Here is a 22,072-nt window from a genome sequence, read left to right as displayed (position 1 = left end):
CTTTTTTTTTTAAGATTTTATTTATTTACTTGACAGACAGAGATCACAAGTAGGCAGAGAGGCAGGCAGAGAGAGAGAGAGGAGGAAGCAGGCTCCCTGAAGAGCAGAGAGCCTGATGTGGGGCTCCATCCCAGGACCCTGGGATCATGACCTGAGCCGAAGGCAGAGGCTTTAGCCCACTGAGCCACCCAGGCACCCCTCTTCAGATTCTTTACCCACTGATTTTCCCATCTTTTTAAGAATCAGAGCCCCCTTTTAAGTAAAAAAATTCAAAAGATATTTTTAGATTATCCCCTGATAGTCTACTTTTTTATGTTAATTTAGGAAAAAAATGACAAATGAGAAAAACTTACTTATTTAGTAATTCTTACATATCTTTGCATTTTCTTAATCAGAAAATATTTACCTGTATTTAAAATTCTTTCACATACCAAAGAATTCTTTCACATACATATTCAAACCATTGCTTATTTTATCTACAGACAATGCTAGTAGTGTACCCTGGGAGTCACAGTACCATTGACTCTTAGTTGTCAGGAGTTTGAAGATTGGGAATCCCCACATAATACCATTTTCACTTAAAATTCATGTTTACATTATAAAGTATAGAAATGCCAGACCCTATGTTGTTTCTTGTAGTCTAAGTACAATTATAATAATTTATAATTAAAATTTTACAAATACAGGGCGCCTGGGTGGCTCAGTGGGTTAAGCCACTGCCTTCGGCTCAGGTCATGATCTCAGGGTCCTGGGATCGAGTCCCGCATCGGGCTCTCTGCTCAGCAGGGAGCCTGCTTCCCTTCCTCTCTCTCTGCCTGCCTCTCCGTCTACTTGTGATTTCTCTCTGTCAAATAAATAAATAAAATCTTAAAAAAAAATTAAAAAAAAATTTACAAATACAAGCACCAGAATTTAATTAAAAACTTTTTTTAACAGATAATTGAGAAGGCGGCTGAGATTGCAAGCAGTGACAGTGCTAATGTATCAGTAAGTATCAAGATTTTAAATGGCCCTTTCTTATTATAACATTGTGTTCATTTTTAGTTACCTTTATCTGATATATGCTGATGACTTACAGACTGTATGTGAATATGTACATACTAATGTTCTTTTGAATGGCAGCTGTTTGTAGATATTCTGTGTTCAATGGTAAACCCTTTTCTGATATAAGCACAGGCTTAGCAGTTTGTCTTTTTTTTTTTTTTTTAATTTAGTTAATTTATTTTTTAAAGTAGGCTCTCACAAACCTTGAGACCAAGAGTTGGATGTTCTATTGACTGAGCCAGACAGGTGCCCTCAGTAGCTAGTCTTTAAGAGACACTCTGGCACCTCCTCATCGAGTAACAGTACTGTTCTTTTAAATATTATTCAATTGAATGAAGAGGCTGTAATTTTCTTTCTTTTTCACATGTAACAGCAGATATAATCAGGTCAGGATTTACAGTGCTAGGGAACCAGTTTTCTTCCATCTTGGTGCTCTGTCTTGTTAATATGTAGTTTCTGTCTCATGGTTTAATACTAGTGCTTCAGCTTCTCATATTGTTATGGTCCAGCCAGCAGGAACAGGAAAAGCAAGAATAGAGGCCACACCTATTCTTTTTGAGGAAATCATTAATATGCCTCATTGCTGCTCACATCTTATTAGCCAGGAATTAGTCACATGGCCATATTTTAACCACAGGTGAGGCTGGAAATACAGTCTTTAGTTGGCCAGGCATGTGCTTGACTAAGAATAAGAGATCCTAGTTAATAAAGGAAGAGCAGAAAGAATACTGTGGGACAAACGGCATCTCTGCATACACACTATGCCTATCATTTTTACCAGAGACGACAAAATAGATTATTTTGTTTAGTTTACAATATTTGTAATATTTCTATCACTTATACTTTTTAGCTTAATTTTTTTGACTGTTAAAATAGTTTAAGACGTTGCCGAGTCTAATCTGATACTCTTTTTTCATGTTCATCTGTTTATAATTTTTATGTGTTTTCAGTATAGAACATACATTTTATTTACATAAAATGGCAATAATAGGCCAGGTGGCAAAATGGAGATAATGTATATTTTTATCATTTACACAGAATCAAAGCACTATGTTATGTTGGCTAGTTGAAGAAATGTCTGGCCCAGGGTGTCTTCTCCTTTGCCCTTGGAATTCTCAAAAATATCCATAGTCCTGCAGTGCAAGTCATCTACTATAAATACTTCGAGCACTTCTCTTTAGTGTAATAAAAGAAGTTTATTACAAGTATACACTTACCAGTTTGTCCATCAGTTATATTGAAGATACTGTGGGTTCTGTTCCAGACCACTGCAATAAAGGGAAAATCATGATAACATTAGTTGTGAATTTTTTGGTTTCCCTGTGCATATAAAAGTTAGGTTTACACAATACTGTAGTCTGTCACATGTGCCAGTAGCATTATGCCTAAAAAACAATGTATATGCCTTAATTTAAAAATACCTTTTATTTTAAAAAGTGCTGATCATTAGCTGATCTTTCAGCAAGTTGTAATCTTTTTGCTGATAGAAGTTCTTGATGTTGATGGTGACTGATTGATCAGGGTCGGGGTTGTTGAAGGTTATTGGGATAGCTGTGGCAGTTCTTAAATTAAGCCCACAATGCAGTTTGCTGCATTAATTGACTCTTCTTCCTTTTATGAATGATTTCTTTGTAGCATACAATCTGTTTGGTAGCGTTTTACCCACAGCAGAACTTCTTTTAAAATTAGATCAGTCTTCTCCAACCCTGCAGCTGCTCAAGTAAGTTTATGTAATATTCTAAATCTTTTGTTGTCATTTCAATAGTCTTTACAGCATCTTCACCAGCAGTATGTTCCATCTTAAGAAACCACTTTCTTCACTCATCCATAAGAAGCAAGTCCTCATCCATTCAAGCTTTTTTCGTGAAACTGCAGCAATTCAGTCACATCTTCAGGCTTCACTTCTAATTCTAGTTCTCTTGCTCTTTTTACCGTATCTGCATTTACTTCCTCCACTGAGTTCTTGAACCACTCGAAGTCATCTGTGAGGGTTGGAATCAACTTCTTCCAAACTCCTTGTAAATATTGATATTTTGACCTCTTCCTTTGAATCCCAAATGTTCTTAATGGCATCTAGAGTAGTGAATCCTTTCCAGAAGGTTTTCAGTTTAGTTTGCCCAGACCCATCAGAGGCATCACTCTGTATGTACCTTTGATTTTATGAAATAAATGTCCTAAATAATGAGATTTGAAAGTCAGAATTACTTCTCCGTCCATGAGCTACAGAATGGATATTGTGTTAGCAGGCATGAAAACAACATCAGTCTCATTATACATCTCCATCAGAGAGCTCTTGGGTGATCGGGAGCATTGTCAGCATTAATGTTTTAAAAAGAAGGTCTCAGTAGGTCTCAGTAGTGAGCATAAAATATTCATTAAATCATCTTGTAAACATACGTGCTGCCATCAGGCTTTGTTGCTCCATATATAGAACATAGGCAGACTAGATTTAGCATAGTTCTTAAGTGTCTAGGATTCTGAAGTGGTCATTGAGCACTGGCTTCACCTTAAAGTCACCAGCTGTTTTAGCGCCCAGAAAGAGAGGTCCATCTGTCCTTTGAAGCTTTGAAGCCAGGCATTGACTTCTTTTCTCTAGCTGTGAAAGTCATAGATAGCAGTCTCTTCTAATAGAAAGCTATTTTATCTACGTTGAAAAGCTGTTGGTTAGTGTAGCCATCTTCATTAATGATCTTAGCTAGATTTTCTGGGCAACCTCTTGCAGCTGCTATGTCAACACTTGCTTCTCCTTACATTTTTATGTTATGGAGATATTAAACCTCTTAAACAACTTCTTTTAGCTTCAAATTGTTCTTCTGCAACTTCCTCACTTCTCTCAGCCTTCATGAACTTCAGGAGAATTAGGGCCTTGTTTGCATTAGGCTTTGGCCTAAGGGAATGGTTTGATCTTTTATCTATACCACAAACACTTTCTCCATATAGCAATAAGTCTCTTTTGCTTTCCTGTCATTAATGTGTTCACTGGAGTAGCACTTTTCATTTCCTTCAAGAACTTTTCCTCTGATTCACCACTTGGCTAATTTTTTGGCACAAAAGGCCTAGCTTTTGCCTGTCTTGGCTTTCAACATGCCTTCTTACTAAGCTGTATCATTTACAGCTTTTGATTTAAAGTGTGAGACGTGCAGCTTTTCCATTCACTCTAACACTTAGAAGCTATTGTAGGGTTATTAATTTGCTTAATATCAATATTGTTGTGTCTTAGAGAATGAGGAAACCCTAGGAGAGAGAGAGAGATGGGAACAGCTGGTTGGTGGAACAATCAGAATGGGTATAACATTTATTAAGTTTGCCATCTTCTGTGGTATGGTTCATGGCACCCCCAAAAAATTAACAGTAGTAACAGCAAAGATTGCTGACCACCAATCACTGTGACAAGTATAATAATAATGAGAAAGTTTGAAATATTCAGAGAATTACCAAAATGAGACATAGAGACAGTGAGCAAATGCTGTTGGAAGAATGGCACTGATGGACTTGCTTAATGCAGGGTTGCCACAGGCCTTCAATTTGTGAAAAAAATATAGCACAGTATCTGTGAGGTATAATAAAATAAGCCTGTACCAAAACAGATAATTACAGTTTTAGGTTTCAGAGATAATAGTTATATAAAGATATCTTTATTCTAATTCCTCTTTCTGTTATCCTTTATTAGTCTTTATATTGAACCCAAGTATCAGAAGGGTAACTGATAATTTTTACTATTTCTCTTATGCTTTTAACTGCTCCCTCACTTAAATCAGAAGGTTTCCTTCTTACTGAGGTTGTGATATTCTGGCCCACATTAGATGTGCCTTTTTTTTTTTTTAAATTGAGGGCATAGTACAATTAATAAATGGTGAAACCAAAAATTAAAGTTATTCCTATAACTGCCATCTACTTTTTATCCTCAGAGATAACTTGTCAGGAGTGTAGCTTATAGGTACTAATCCTAATGCAATACATGGATTTACATACCTTTATATATAATATACCCTTTTTTAAAAAAAATAAATGAGATCATATAGTTTCTTCCTTTTTAATTTAATGCATTTGTGGATTTTGTCTCTTTCAGAGGTTCACTTCTCTTTATTTACTTTGTAATTTTTATTTATTTATTTTTAAAAGACTATTTATTTATTTATTTATTTGACACAGAGAGAGAGAGAGAGATATCACAAGTAGGCAGAGAGGCAGGCGGAGAAAGAGGGGGAAGCAGGCTCCCCGCTGAGCAGAGAGCCCAATGTGGGGCTCGATCCCTGGACCCTGAGATCATGACCTGAGCCGAAGGCAGAGGCTTAACCCACTTAGCCACCCAGGCGCCCCTCTTTTTATTTACTTTTTTAAAAAGATTTATTTATTTTAGAGAGAGAGAGAGTAACAGTGTGAACAGAGGGAGAGGTCCTGGGAAAGGCGGTGGGAGTGGAATAGAAATCCTCAAGTAGTCTCCCAAATGAGTACAAAGCCCCTTACCCCCAGGGATCGATCCCAGGACTCTGAGATCATGACCTGAGCCAAAATCAAGAGTCAGAAGCTTAACTGACAGAGCCACCCAGGCACTCCCCACTTTTTAAAGTTTTTTCAACATTCTGTGGCATTATTAGCAGCTATTAGTTATTGAACATACATACTCCTGGGGTTTTTTTGTGTTTTGAGGGGTTCTTTCCCCTCATTTTTACTAAAATAGTGTTGTAATGAATATTTTAGAGATACTTCTTTAAATATGTATTTTGTGTTTTTAAAAGTATGTATGTATGTATTTATCTATTTAAGTAGGCTCTGTACCCAGCATGGGGACTCCTGACCCCAAGACCAAGAGTTGCATGTTTCACTGACTGAACCAGCCACATGCCCCTACATACATGTATTTTATCAGATGGATTCTTAGAAGTGAAATTATTAGATCAAAAGCATCCCTTTTAAAATAAGAATTCTGCCAAACTGCATACCTTAAAATACCTTAAAATTTATAACCCTAGCCACACTGTGGAAGAGCTTTAGTATCATTCTACATGTCCTCCTGCCCTTTTAATACTTTTTTAACCCTTTTAGTATTTTAATCCATTGGACAAAAAATTGATGTCACACTACTTTAACTTGCATTTTTTTTTTAAGGTTTTATTTATTTGTCAGAAAGCATGTATGTATGTATAAGCAGGGGGAGCTGCAGGCAGAGGCAGAGGGAGGAGCAGACTCCCCATTAAGCAAGGAGCCCAATGCTGGATTTGAACTAATGCTGCTATGAACATGAATATACAAATATCTTTTTAAGACTCTGCTTTCAGTTCTTTTGGATATATATACAACCAGAAGTAGAATTGCTGAATCATATTGTAGTTTTCTTTTTAATTTTTTTAAGGAACTGCTATACTGTTTTCTATAATAGTTGTACCATTTTACATTCCCACCAGCTACAAAAGCAATGTTTTTTATATCCTTGTCATCACTTTTGTGTTTTTTGACAGTAGCCATCCTAATAGGTGTTAGTATTTTTTAAATTGGTTGTATGCCAAGGACCTTGGGTCTGTAGAATAGGAAAAATGTGATCCTTGTGAATTATGATTATAGAATTGGCAGTTTTTATCTTCGTATCTAGTGGAACTCAACCTGAGACTAACTTGCCCTTTGTGGGCCATTTGGCATTGTTTAGAGGTTTTCTTGGTTGTGAGGGTGTTCCTGGCATCTGGTGGGTAAAGTTCAGGGGTCTGCTAAATTTCTACAATGTACAGGACCATCCTTCTACAACAAAATAATAATAGCACTGAGGTTTAGAAACCCTGCTCTAATCTAAAACGTCCATATTATAATTTTATCTTATTTTCTACTGTGGAAACTCAGGCATAACATTTTAATGGTTGGCTTTGGAGTATGCAGATGTGATAACTTAAGCCAGTGTTCACAAGTCCTAGAAATCTACCTAGGAAGTTTTCTTAGGAGAATGATTTGGAGTTTTTATAGCCCTCAATTTTAGGAAAGGAAATAGCAAAAATTTAAAAGATTTTTTAAAACTTAAGTCAAAATTTGCAGGAAGTATTCAGAGAATTCCCATATAGCCTTTCTTCAGCTTCCCCACCTGTTAACATTTTGGCACATTTGTTTTCTAAAAGATTCCATTTATTCATTGACAGAGAAAGCAGAAACGGGGAGTGGCAGGTAGAGGGTGAGGCAGAAGCAGACTCCCCAGTGAGCAGGGAGACCGATTTGGGGCTAGATTTCAGGACCTCCAGATTATGCCCAAGCTGGGGCAGATGCTTGTTAAGTCAGTTAGACTGAGCCACCCAGGCACCCTAGGTGCGAGATACAGTAATAAATGTTTATTAAAACAAGTGGGTGAAAGTTTGATGGGAAACAGGACGGTTAGTCTCAAAACAGGCCCACAAAATACTTCTTGTTAACTTTATCCCAGAAAAACCTAGTAGACACTATCCTAATGAAGTAATAAAAATTAACATCAAGGGGCACCTGCATGGTTCAGTGGGTTAAAGTCTCTACCTTCAACTCGGGTCATGATCTCAGGGTCCTGGGATTGAGCCTGAATTGGGCTTTCTGCTCAGTGGGGAGCCTGCTTCCTCCTCCCTTTTTCTCTGCCTGCCTCTCTGCCTACTTGTGATCTCTGTCAAATAAATAAATAAATAAAATCTTTTAAAAAATTAACATCAATAGCAATAGGACAAATTAACATTATTTGCCTCCTGTAAGAGGCACACTCCACCAATTCATTGTATTCATACCAAAAATACATAGCTGGAATCTGATTATGACAAAATATTAGGCAAATACATGTTGAGTAACATTCTACAAAGTAATTGACCTGTATTCTTAGAAAATGTCAGAGTCAGTGAAGGTAAGGAAAGACTGAGGAACTGTTTTAGAATGAAGAAACCTAATGATAAATGACAGCAAAATGCAACAGTTAAGCCTGGGTTGGATCCTAGATCTATAACAAGCATTGTTTAGAAAACTGGAAAAATTGAATGGAATATGTGAATTAGACAATAGAACTATGTCATTATTATTTTCCTGATTTTTGTGAACAGATTCTGGTTAAGTATGAGAATGACCTTGTTTTTAGGAAATATACACTGAAGAATTGAGGAGCAGAGGGGAGTATTGTGTGTATGCCACTTAATATTACATGTTAAGAGTCTTGATTCCATATGTGGAAAGTATTTAGAATCCAAGATTTGGGCACTGTATATGCTCATTGCTATTGGCATGCACTTGTATCTAGGCCTTTTCACAAAACAGCTAGGTAACATATATATATTTGCATATATTTGGGCATATATAAGCACCAAGATATATTGCTTTATCTATTAAAAAACATGAGCTCTTATCAATGTTTTTAATTTATTAGGTCCACCACTACAGGATTTTTTCTAGCCTTTGCCTTTCAATATTTGTAATTCTGTTTTCTGACATTGAGAAATCTGGATGTCTGTTAGCCACAGTATATTTGCTTATTTGCTTAATCCCCTGTTTGTAATCAGTCTCCCAGTCATGTAACTCTCTTGTCAGTTTGTCTGGCCACACATAGTTAATTCTGTCCTCAGCAGGCATACTGGTAACATGCTGAGTTTAAGTATGACTAATAGGGGCACCTGGGTGGCTCAGTTGGTTAAGTGTCTGCCTTTGGCTCTGGTCATGATCCCAGGGTCCTGGAATTGAGTCCAACATTGGGCTCTCTGCTCAGCGGGGAGCCTGCTTTTCCCTCTCCCTCTGTCTGCTGCTCCCCCTGCTTGTGTGCTCCTGCATGCTCTCGCTCTCTCTCTGCCAAATAAATAAATAAAATCTTCCCCCCCCCAAAAAAATGACCAATGAGTTTTCCAGTCTTTCATTCCCCTCCCTCAAAACCAGATCCCCCATTTAGAAGAGGAAAGAAGCACAGTCATTTTTTGATGTACTTATAGCAAAGTATATTTGCTTTGTTCTATTTTCGTTAGTAATGGTTATTACATCATAATATGTATATGGTTTTGAAAAATCTAAACATAAAGAAAGAGAATATGAATGTTACTCTTCATTGCTTTCTGCCATTACTTTAGTTCAAGCATTTGAACAGATGTATAAATTCACCATTTACCCTGTGCAGTTTAAGTTTTCATTATTGATTATTTGGGGTTTTGCAAAAGAATGTAAGATTCTGTGTTTTCTTTGGGCTTCCTGCCACATTTCTGGTAGTTGTTTATTTTTACCTTGGCTTTATTCAGTGTTATGCTTTTCATAGCTTAGTAAACAATCATAGTACAATTATACAGCTAACCCTAAATTCTCCCCTCTTCTTTAGGATATTTACTTACAGTAGGTCTGTAGAGTCTAATTTTGATTCACAAAATTATAATAGGTTTGTTGGCTTTTTGCCATATTTAACTTAATAGTGGTCTGTTTCTCTGACATGAACAGTTTAGACTCTGTGTTGTTTGCAGTAACAGGTTTCGAGATGTGTAAGTGTAGGAGTTTGATTTTCAAATTCCGATGACTTGTGATGGTAACTTTTCAGAGAAACCCAGTCAAGCCTGTAAAATAAAGCATACTCTTTCTACGTTGAGGATCTGAATATAAAACCACTGTAATCATAGCCTTTGTGCGTGTGTGTATGTATGTTTAAAATAAGATTTTTTAAAAAATTTTTTTATATTTAAAAAAGATTTTATTTATTTATTTGACAGAGACCACAAGTAGGCAGAGAGAGAGAGGAAGGGAAGCAGGCTCCCTGCTAAGCCGAGAACCCGATGCGGGACTCGATCCCAGGACCCTGGGATCATGACCTGAGCTGAAGGCAGAGGCTTTAACCCACTGAGCCACCCAGGCACCCAAGATTATATATATATATATTTTAAAGATTTTATTTATTTATTTGACAGAGAGAAATCACAAGTAGGCAGAGAGGCAGGCAGAGAGAGAGAGAGGAGGAAGCAGGCTCCCTGCCGAGCAGAGAGCCCGATGCGGGACTCGATCCCAGGACCCTGAGATCATGACCTGATCCGAAGGCAGAGGCTTAACCCACTGAGCCACCCAGGTACCCCCCAAGACTATATTTTTTAAAGAGCAGTTTTAGGATCACAACAAATATGGGAGGAAAGTACAGAGATTTCCCATATATTCCTGTCCCTTCACATGCACATCCCTTTCCCATTATTAGCATCACTCACCACAGCAGTACATTTGTTACCAAAAAGAAACCTACACTGACACATCATAATCACCTAAAGTCCTTAGTTTACCTTGGGTTTCATTCTTGGTGTTGTGTGCTTTGTGGGATTAGACAAATGTATAATGATACATATTTATCATTATCATATCATACAGAGTATTTTTACTATCCTACATATCCTCTGTCCTCTGCCTGTTCATTCTCACACCCTACCCTGGCAACCACTGATGTTTTTATTTTCTTCATAATTTGACCTAAATTTTGTATAATTTAGAATCATACCAAAAAAAAAAGAATCATACAGTTTGTAGTCTTTTCAAACTGGCTTCTTTCCCTTAGCAGGAATTAAGGTTCCTCCATGTCTTTGTGGCATGAAAGCTCATTTCCTCTTAATGATAAATAATATTCCATTCTGTGTATTACAGTTTATCCATTTACCCCACTGAACGACATCTTGGTTGCTTCCAAGTTTTGACAGTTTTGAATAAAGCTGCTCTGAACATCTGTGTGCAGGTTTTTTGTGGGCATAAGTTTTCAACTCCTTTTGGTAAATACCAAGGAGCGTGATTACTGGATTGTATGGTAAGAGTATGTTTAGTTTGTAAGAAACTGTGAAACTGTCTTCCTCTGCGTTATTGTAGTATTTTACATTCCTGCCACCAGTGAATAAGAGTTGTTCCACATCCTTGACAGCATTCCATGTTGTCCGTGTTCTGAATTTGGGCCATTCTAATAGGTGTGCAGTTTTACCTCACTTTTGTTTTAATTTGCATTTCCCTGATGACATAGGATTTTAAGCATCTTTTCATATGTTTCTTTGCTGTGCCTGTATCTTATCTGGTGAGGTATTTGTTCAGGTCTTTGACTCGTATTTTAGTTTGATGGTTTATTTTCTAATAGTTAAGTTTTTAAAGTTCTTTGTTTATTTTGGATAACAGCCCTTTATCAGATAAGTCTTTACAGATATTTTCCCCCAGTCTGTAGCTTGTCTTTTCATTCTCTTGACAGTGTCTTTCACAGAGCAATTAATTTTAAATTTCATGAAGTAGTTAGTTTATCAGTTTTTTTATTGATAGGTCATGCATTTGGTGTTAACATGTAAAAAGTCATTGCCAAAGCCCAGGTCATCTAGGTTTTCTCCTGTGTTATTTTCTGGGAGTTTAATAGTTTGGTATTTCACATTTATTTCTACTAATTTGGGTAGTATCAGTCCTTCACCTTTTTCTTCTTCAGTATTGTGTTGGCTTTTCTGGGTCTTTTGCCACTCCATATAACTTTAGAGTCAGTTTGTCAATATCTATAAAATTTTGATGGGGTTTGCATTGAATCTCTTGATTACATTAGAAGAGCTAATTTTGGACATATATACAATCTTCCTATTCATGAACATGGAATATCTATTTAGTTACTTGATTTCTTTCATCAGAGATCTATAATTTTCATTATATATGGATTTTGTACATATTTTGTTTAAGTTTTCATATTTTGGGGTGCTAATGTGATATTAGATTTTTAATTTCAAAAACCACTTGTTTATTGCTGATATATGGAAAAGCAGTTTACTTTTGTTTACTAAATTGTGTCCTACAGTCTTGCTTCAATTATTCATTGGTTCCAATAATATTTTTGTTGGTTCTTTCAGATTTTCTACATAGACATCTATGTAGATAATCATAACCCCCATTCTTTTGTACATATGTGTTATTTTGAATCTCATTACTTTAGAAAATTAGCATTTTAACTATTAACTATTTTAATGCTTATATGAAATTCCATTTAGAAACATCAAGTACAAAATTATAAATAATAGAATATATGATTTTACAGAATCTTGCCTGGTTATTCTGGAGAGGTTTTTGTTTTTGTTTTTTTTAAAGATTTTATTTATTTTAAAGAGAGCATGCACACATAAGCAGTTGGGTGGGGGCGAGGGAGAAGGAAAGAGAACCTCAAGCAGACTTCCCACAGAATAGGGAGCCCAGCACAAGGCTTAATCTCTGACCCTGAGGTCATGACCTGAGCTGAAAACCAGGAGTCCAGCCTTCAACTGACTGAGCCACCCAGGTGTCCCTATTTTGTTTTTGTTTTTAATGTATTTTGGCCTAAATAGTATAGTTCTACTTTAAGTGTGGGGAAATGAATCTCTTTCTTTTAATGTTGCTACAATTCAGAGTGTAGATCCAAAAAATAGATTGGGCCATCTTCATTATTTTGGTATACTCTTGTACAAATTGGGGAAGAAAATGGGATAATATTTGTTTCATGTTTAGTTTTAGCCAGGATTCAGTTCTTTTTTTTTTTTTTTTAAAATTTTTTTTTTTTTTTTATTTATTTTTTTATTTATTTATTTATTTGACAGACAGAGCTCACAAGCAGGCGGGGTGGTGGGTGGGAGGGTGGTAAACAGGCTCCCTGAGGAGCAGAGAGCCTGATGTGGGGCTTGATCCCGCATCACTACTGGAGGCCAAGGCAGAGGCTTTTAACTCATGGAGCCACCCAGGTGTCCCAAGGATTCAGTTCTTAATCTAAATCTAAATGGTTTTAATGCCTCTGAACCAACAAGACACTTATGCTTTTTTTTTTTTTTTTAAACTTTGTATGTTCGGGGATGTCTGGGTGGCTCAGTCCGTCTTTGAGTCAGTCATGAACCCAGGGTCCTTCCAGGATCATGCTCCTTGCTCAGTGGGAGTCTGCTTCTCCCTCTGGCTCTCACTCTCCTTGCTTCTGCTCTTTTTTTCTCTCTCTGACAAATAAATAAATAAACTCTTAAAAAAAGAAAAAACCTAGTATGTCTGTTTTGTCTTTGTTGATTTGTTTATAGCAATTGAAAATTAAAATGGAAGGATAGAAAGAAATCAATTTAAATAATAAAGGACTTTTTAATCCAAATTGCAATTCTGCCACCTAGCGTTTGCATGGATTTTTAAAGAAACAGGAAGGGGAAACCCCCTTTTTAGAACTCTTGGAGAATACTTTATTTCATCCTTAGCTTACAAATTTAATATGCTACCAACTTATGAAAAGGGCATCCATCTTTATTAATTTTTTTAAGGGATCAGATCTTTAGTATCTTATTTTAAAGCTTATAAATTATTTATAAATTCCTTATATATAATTTTGCTAAGTGTTTGCCAGTGATGTTCATGGAATTAAATTATGTAATAAATGAGAAATTTTACTTTCTTAGAGTCGAGGTGGAAAAAAGTTTCTTGCTGTACTAAAAGAAATCTTGGACAGGGATCCCTTGTCTCAATTGTGTGAGAATGAAATGGATCTTATTTGGACTCTGCGGCAAGATTGCAGAGAGAATTTCCCACAGTCACTGCCAAAATTACTGCTGTCAATCAAGTGGAATAAACTTGAGGATGTTGCTCAGGTAACAAAACATAATTTTTGTAATTCTTTTTGGGGACATATATGGTTAATCTCATGTAAATTGTCCTTTCTTATACAGGGATATCTCCATACGTTGGATAACTTTCTATAATAAGAGAAGTTTTCAGATTTTAAACTCTTACATATACTCCAAATGACAGACTAGAAAGTTCAAGATTTTAAATTCCCAGATTCTAGATAGGTTTCCTGTATCTTCCACTAAGAACAATTAAAACATTGCTTTTGGTGTAATCATCTATAATTACTGCCTGCATATAGTAAGTTCTGGATTATTTCTAACAGATTCATCAGTGAGCCCCAAAGTTTTAATCTTAAAATGACTTTAATCTTTGCATTGATTATTCTAAAATGAATATGTATTGTTTGAAAATTACTTCTATTTCTAGAAGCTAATACTTTAGAGCGTAAACCTTTTAGATCAGTTTTTAACATTCATTTTGGGTGGGCAGTATTTTTTTTTTTAAGATTTTATTTATTTATTTGACAGAAATCACAAGAATCACAAGTAGGCAGTATCACAAGTATCTCTGCTCCACAGGGAACCTGCTTCCCCCTCTCTCTCTGCCTGCCTCGCTGCCTACTTGTGATCTCTGTCTGTCAAACAAGTAAATTTTAAAAAAAAAAAAAATGTCAGGGGCGCCTCGGTGGTTCAGTGGGTTAAGCGGCTGCCTTTGGCTCAGGTCATGATCTCAGGGTCCTGGGATGAGCCCCGCATCGGACTCTGCTCAGCAGGGAGCCTACCCCCACCTCGCCCCCCGCCTGCCTCTCTGCCTACTTGTGCTCTCTCTCTCTCTCTCTCTCTCTGTAAAATAAATAAATAATAAATCTTAAGGAAAAAAAAAAAAGAATTAGAAGAAATTTCTTGCTGTACTCTTAAAAGATACTGAGAGAGAGGTTTCTTGTTTCATCTGTCAGAAAACAGAACGAAGGGCGTCTGCGTGGTTCATTTTGTTCACCACTGACTCTTGGTTCTGGCTCAGGTCATGATCTCATGAGCTGTGAAATCCACCAGGGCTTCAGCCTCCATGCTAAGTAAGGAGTGGGCTTGAGGAACCTCTCCCTCTGCTCCTCCCCCCACTAGCATGCCTGTGTGTTCTTTCTCAAATCTTTAAAAAAAAAAAAAAAAAGAGCTAGTTTTTGCTTAATATTTCTTTCCTTTTTTTTAAAAAAAAATATTGATTTATTTATTTTGAAGAGAGAGAGAGCATGCAAGTAGGGGAGGGACAAGGAAGAGGGGAGAGAGAATACTAAGGGCAAAAAATCCCGATGCTGGGCTGGATCCCAGGACCCTGCAATCATGACCTGGGTTAAAATCAAGAGCCAGTGCTTAACCTCTTGAGCCACCCAGGTACCACTACTATTTATTTATATGAGCATGGGGATATAAATTTTTACATTTTGGAATTTGGCACACTTATCTCATTTCCAAGAGGTAACCTAAAGCGTTGTTTTGAGATAAAACTAACATCTTCAATTTAGGATTAGCCAATCCTAATCCCTATTTTTAGTAGTCTAGAGAAAAAAAAGTTGTTGGAATAAAAAGTGTATGGATACAAAAGAATGAATAAACTGTATTTTTAGTAAATTGACTACTTTAAGAAGTGGAGAGCCGGAAGTCTGGTGTAAAGTTTGTATTCTGATCCTAGGGGATAAGCCATGGGTGAAAATTCTATAGAAGCCTTTCTCCACCACCCCCACCCCAAGAGAAAAAAAAAAAGAGTAGTCCTCCATTAAGCCACAGGAAAATAATAATGTAGAAGTGGTTTCAATAGGCTTTGCAGAAGGCAGGTAGTTAATTAGCACTGTTTTCATTATTTATATCATTGAATCAGATTTCTCTTCCCTATTCACTTCCTTAGCTTTACGCAAACTGAAGTAGTAAGTTTTGATATTTTATTTCGTTTTACATTTATATAAATTAATTCTTTAATAATTGTAAATAAATTTACCAAAGGCAACTTCCTTCCAATAGTAGAGCTGTTTTTAACTCACAGCATAGTTTAACCTTTAAACTATTGTTTCAGACCTTGGATATGGTCCCCCTATTTCCCCTATCCATAATGGGGATTTCTGTTCCCTTAGGACCTTGGGCAAAGTGGGGAGGGAATCCCATCAGTGATGAAAAGTGGTATGAGGTAGGTGTTTCTTACCTTTAAGCCCATATTTGTCAAAATTTTTTACACTTGTTAGGAGCACTTCCCCCCCCTTTAAAGATTTTGTTTATTTATTTGAGAGAGAAAGAGTGCTTACGTGTGAGTGGTGGGGAGGGGTAGGGAGAAGCAAGGAGAGGGAGAAGCAGACTCTCCATTGAGCAGGGAGCCATATATGATATGGGGTTGGCTTACAGAACCCTGGAATCATGACCTGAGCCACAGGCAGATGCTTAACCAACTGGGCTACCTAGTCGCCTCTGTTAGGAGCCTGTGTAGACATTTTTTCCCCTAATAGCCCCATCCCCATGATATATTTTTTTTTTCCCCATGATATTTTGATCCATGGGTAAGTATTTGTCTTTTTATGTACAATATGTATATATGTGCTTATGTGCTGTATACATAAAAAGAGCAAGTATAAAGCTTATTCCTTTTATTTACACAAGTTTAAGAATAATTAAACAAAAATTTAAGAAAAAGTTAAACTAATATTTTACTGTATTTGAATTATTTATATAATTATGTAAATTGTAATATCAAATTCATAACTGTGTTAGTAGTTAGTAATAATAGCAATATAATCAAATTGTTAAAAGTTATTCAAAGGTTATTTTTTCTGCAAATGTGAAATTAATAGAAAAATCAATTTTTTTTTTTTTTTTTTAAAGATTTTATTTATTTATTTGAGAGAGAGAGACAGTGAGAGAGAGCATGAGCGAGGAGAAGGTCAGAGGGAGAAGCAGACTCCCCATGGAGCTGGGAGCCTGATGTGGGATTCGATCCTGGGACTCCAGGATCATGACCTGAGCCGAAGGCAGTCGTCCAACCAACTGAGCCACCCAGGCATCCCGAAAAATCAATTTTTAAAAAGTATCTTTAGTGAGGTAAAATTTGCTTGATATGAGAAAATAAACAGCTTCTAGATATTCATTCAAGTATTATTGACCTATTTTGGCACCTGACCTAATTAATGAGAGAGCCTGAATAATTAGTAGAATTAAAATAATAAAATAAGAATGATTTTTATTTAGTTCTCAAAGCCCAAGTCTCATAAAAACTTAAATGACAAACGACAAGGTAGCTAGACAGCAGATATTCTTAGGCCACTTTTTGCAGTATGACTGTGAGGTTGGCAGTCTGTTGAGAGAAGTCCTCCAGTTACTGCCATCTCTTTTCCATATTTTTGTAACCCTATTCTTGCACACATTTTGTGTGTCTTCTTTGGATTCCAGGTGCTACTTACATGCTACTCATGTGATACCAAATATCACATAGATATGATGTGATAATATAGAATATGGTTTTGTCAGATAGAGTTGAACTTTGGAGGGCCACAAATCATAGTTATCAAAATTTTTTTTCTCTCTCTTCCATAATCACTCCTCTTCTCATTTAACCATCCCTAATAAGAGTACATGCTATAAATATAATTAACCTTGAGGAGGAGGATGAGTCTCACAGTGCTCTGATGGGAGACAGATAAGAGTTCTTTCTAGGTTGGGCTCTCTGGAAGTAGGGTTTCCAAAGATGAAGACATTTCTGCCCAAATCCACCCTCCTCTGCAGTCCCCACTCATCCCTGTGGAGGGATTCCTTTTTATTCTGTCTAGATCATTTCTAAGTGGCATCTGTAAATAGGGGACTGGCTGTTTTTACCTTGTTTATAGAAAATAAACTATTTCTTTTTAGTCACTTACTATGATTTAAAGGGTGTAAACTTGTTATGGTCAATAAAAAAAATCTGTTAAGTGATAGATATTCTGTTTTCTTTTTCTTTCTTTCTTTTTTTTTTTTTAAAGATTATTTATTTATTAATTTATTTGACAGACAAGAGATCACAAGCAGGCTCCCTGCTGAGCAGAGAGCCAGACTTGGGGCTCCATCCCAGGACTCTGGGATCATGACCTGAGCTGAAGGCAGAGGCTTTAACCCACTGAGCCACCCAGGTGCCCCAGTGATAGATATTCTTAAAAGTATTAAGAACTGGAAATAAGCTCCCTCAAAATAATTTTATGTTGAGTTATTAATGAACTTTTTATATGTAAATTGCCTGTCATTAGCTTGAGTGTGTACTTATATTTGTACTTTGAATTTTACCTTTAAGTATTTCTTGATCTTTTTCTCTCTTTTTTCCTTTGAAAAGTTATTTAATAGTTAATGATTATATTCAGTGTATCATTCTATTCCCAGGTAAGTACTTCATTGCTTATTTATAGAATATTTCAACAAAGATAGTCTTTACTAATCCACGTTAACAGGAGTGGAGTTTTGAGGCCTCAGTAATTGCAAGTATGCTTTTCCTTTCTTTTGACCAATCTCTGCTCCTGTGTGTCAAGGAGAAGTAGATTACTTTTCTCCCTTATAATTTCTGAACCAGTTTTAATTTTTCAACAGCTTCAGGCACTACTTCAGATTTGGCCTAAACTGCCCCCCCCGGGAGGCGTTAGAGCTTCTAGATTTCAACTATCCAGATCAGTACGTGAGAGAATATGCTGTGGGCTGCCTGCGACAGATGAGGTATTCTCCAGGTGGCTTTCTTGGGGGAGAGGATATATAATAACTTGGGGGGTAGATAGAGAAGGTGATGTCTGCTTGAATGTGTCATAAGAAAGGAAAGAGCTCGGAATTATTCAGATTTTAAAGTGTTTTTTCTCTCTCCCTTTTGATCTCCATCTCTCCCTCTTCTTTCATGTTTATTCTATTATAAAACAAAAAGCAAAAAAACACTGGGTTAGGAGGTACCCAAGATCACCCTTGGTTTCTACAGTTCATTACAATTCACAAGATTCCACATATATTCATACTTTGGCTGTGATTTATTACAGCAAAAGGAGGCAGTGTAGAATTGGCAAAAGAAAAGGATTCATAGAGCAAAGTCTAGAGGAAAGAAACCATGTAGGAGCTTCTAAGAATTCTTTACTAGTGGAATCACAGTGAATATACTTAATTCCCCCAACAATGAGTTGTGACAACATGTCTGAAATAATTTTCCATTGGGGAAGCGTCTTAGAGATGTGGCAGTCAGAATTTTTATTGGGGGCTAGTCACAGAAGCCCCCTTTGCCTAACACAAAAGCAAAATTCTAGACTCCCCAAAAAATGAGTATTGAGCATAAACCATACACTTTGTAAGAATAGTTTATGCACACAAAGCCACTCTTACCTGTTAGGTGGTGGGAAGCCTTCTGAAATCTATGTTTCCAAATGCCAGCCAAAAGGACCAGAGTGTTAACAGGCTTTTTTTTTTTTTTTTTTTAAGAGGATAAAGTTCAGGCCTGCTGTTATGTTAACTCTTTGCTGTCCACCACTCAGAATTAAGAAATGTTAGTATTTTGTCATTTTTTAAAAATACTTCTAAGCAAATAACATTATAGTTAAAAGTGAAATCCTCGTAGTTACTTTACCTAGTGCTAATTACTTTTACTTCCCCAAAACAGCCATTATCATGAATTTGTCATGTATCCTTCTGTACCACATTTTTTTGTTTATACTACATTTTTATAACTATAAAAATATAGAGTAACATTGTGCATTTAAAAAAAAATTTTTTTTTTAAAGATTTTGTTTGTTTATTTGACAGAGATTACAAGTAGGCCAAGAGAGATGGGGAAGCAGGCTCCCTGCCGAGCACAGTGCTTGATCCTAGGACCTTGGGATCATGACCTGAGCTGACGGCAGAGGTTTTAACCCACTGAGCCACCCAGGCGCCCCAACATTATTACACCAATATGTCTTACTATATATTTTATTTTAAATCTTGCTTTTTAAAAACCCACCGTAGGTTTTTGAGGTCATTCTCTCCCATTGCATATAGAAAATAGTTTGTTTCTTTGACTACTGTGAAATATTCTGTTGTAGGGATATATCTTATTTACTCCATTTCCTTATTGAGGAACATTTTTGTTTTCTCCAAATAAACAGTATTATAAGCAGTGCTGCAGTGAACATGCTTATACAGTTCCCTTTGGCCAGTATATGTGTGAAAATCTGTGAGCTTTATTTGAAGAAATGTCGTTACTGAAACAGTCTCAGACACCGGGCATTTTCAGGTTTATTCATTGCCAGTCTCAAAAATGAAGATTATACTATATGTTTATTTGAAAAAGATAAGTTCTCAGAAAATTATGGATACTGTTATCCTTTTTCTTCTTTTTAAAAGTCATTACAAAAGAAATTACACAAACTCTTCCATAGTTGCTGTTTTAGGGGAGTAAAGTTCAAAGTATGAGGAAAAAAGGAGCCTCCTTCTGTTTCAGTACTTCCTTTCTGTCTTTTACATCACTTGCAGGTTTTATAAAGGGCAAAGATTTTACAGTAAACTTAAGATTGTTGAGTAGTTTTAAAAAATGAGGCTCCCAGTTGCTTCTTAGTTTCCCTATGTTTGGAGACCTGAGGGGAAGCGGCTACTTGGCCTGCTTTGGGCTGAGCCAAGTGGTTGTTTGTTTGTTTGTTTGTTTTTAAGATTTTATTTATTTATTTGACAGAGAGAGATCACAAGTAGACAGAAAGGCAGGCAGAGAGAGAGAGGGAAGCAGGCTCCCTGCTGAGCAGAGAGCCTGATGCGATACTCGATCCCAGGACCCTGAGATCATGACCTGAGCCGAAGGCAGCGGCTTAACCCACTGAGCCACCCAGGTGCCCGGCCAAGTGTTTTTCTTAAATGTGTTGATCTCCAGGAGGAGATTGCGGTGATCTCCGTGTTCCATTTGGTAATTCTGATGAGTTTTCCTTTGATAAATTTTCTGCTTATGAGGTTTTTTTGTTTATTTGTTTGTTTTTAAAAATAGTGCCCTGGGTTTCAGTCCCAGAGCTGCATTAGATTACTTTCTTAACCATTTATTGCCCAAGACTACAGTTAGCAAGTAGAGGACTTGGGATTCATATCTTACCTGACCACTCGAATTGCCTCTGATGAGAGTGTGTTTATATGTGACACAAACTAAACTACTAATATTAATTCAGCTCATTTAATTACAACATTATGTTGTATTAATTCAGTGAATCAGTTCCCACTTGTACATATACTCATTTCCTTATCCTTTAAACTATTAAGTTAATATTTTAACATTCACTATCTGTGAAAAGGAATTACTTAATCCTAATGATAGGAAAGAAAAATAATTTGCTAGATTACTGATGGAATTTTTATTTTAAAAAACTGGTTGACTACGTATATCATTATTCCAGCATGATCAGAAATCGGTATTTAAGTACCTGATTTTTTTTTTTTTTAAATTTCTGGGCTGATTGTAAGTACAGTCATTAATCATATCAACCTAGATAAGTAAGATGCCCCACATACTTGTTCTTTGCTCCTTTCCTTTTCACTTCCCCTCCTGCCCACAGGAAATCCTGAGCTTTTCTTGTGTTATTTTAACAGTGGAATAGTGAATGTAAGCATGCAACAGGCCTTACCCCCACGAACCATTGTGTTTCAGCAAGTTAGTATTTGATAGTTTGATCAGAAGGGTCTTTTTCTGCCACTAGTTGTTGAGTGACTTATTCTCTTCTTTGTGTCTTTTAGTGATGAAGAGCTCTCTCAATATCTTTTACAACTGGTGCAAGTTTTAAAATATGAGCCTTTTCTTGATTGTGCCCTCTCTAGATTCCTATTAGAAAGAGCACTGGCTAATCGGAGAATAGGGCAGTTTCTCTTTTGGCACCTTAGGTAAGTGTTCTGTATTTTTCAATTTGAGTCCCCCTTGTGCTTTTGTAAATATAAATCAGCATAATACAGGACATTTAGTGTACTCATCAGCTGCTTTTGTTGTTTCTGAGCCATCTGTAACATTAGCACTTGTCTTGGTGTCTTCTCCTATTTCTTGATACCCAACTCTTAATTTTCAGGATTTGGCAAACTAATTCAGATTAAGTATCCCACCAAGCCTCCTTGATTTTTAACAAACAAATAATTAATGTGTTGATATTTTCTTGTCAAATGTACTTATTATGTACTTACAATGTATTTGGGCTAAAACCTGACTTACAATTCTTTCCAAAACACTTTGGGTAGGTAGTAATATTATCATTGCTACTAATAGGTAGAGGTTTTAAAGTTTTTCTGTAGGAACAGCAATGTTATTTTTGGCTTCTTTATTAGGCCATTTTCAGAAATACATGAGTCTTATTTTACCAAGTTTACATAGGAGTAAAATCAAGAAGGATAACTAAAATTCTTCTCTCCTGGGAAAACTGTTGGCTCCTCATTTCTGACATTTTTCAGTCATTTTCATCTGCACGTCAGAATATTAAAACTAATGATTATCAGAAAAATATGACTTAACTCCATTTTTGCCAAAGTTCTTAAGGAAAATAAGCTCTATATCATTTTGG

The 22,072-nt window shown here is 36.3% G+C and overlaps 1 protein-coding gene across 1 annotated transcript in view; it reads left to right on the top strand.

The window, feature by feature from the left end:
- The window catches only part of PIK3CB (phosphatidylinositol-4,5-bisphosphate 3-kinase catalytic subunit beta), a 74,220-nt gene that overhangs the window by 3,942 nt on the left and 48,206 nt on the right, over window positions 1–22,072 (top strand). The window contains 5 exon segments of the mRNA XM_059388329.1: window positions 937–987; window positions 13,380–13,568; window positions 18,135–18,167; window positions 18,169–18,257; window positions 21,264–21,407. Coding sequence (XP_059244312.1) covers window positions 937–987; window positions 13,380–13,568; window positions 18,135–18,167; window positions 18,169–18,257; window positions 21,264–21,407 — 506 coding nt within the window.

Source organism: Mustela nigripes, chromosome 2 (assembly GCF_022355385.1).
Source record: "Mustela nigripes isolate SB6536 chromosome 2, MUSNIG.SB6536, whole genome shotgun sequence".
In the NCBI taxonomy this organism is placed as follows: domain Eukaryota; kingdom Metazoa; phylum Chordata; class Mammalia; order Carnivora; family Mustelidae; genus Mustela; species Mustela nigripes.
This window is presented reverse-complemented; position numbering and strand designations above follow the sequence as displayed.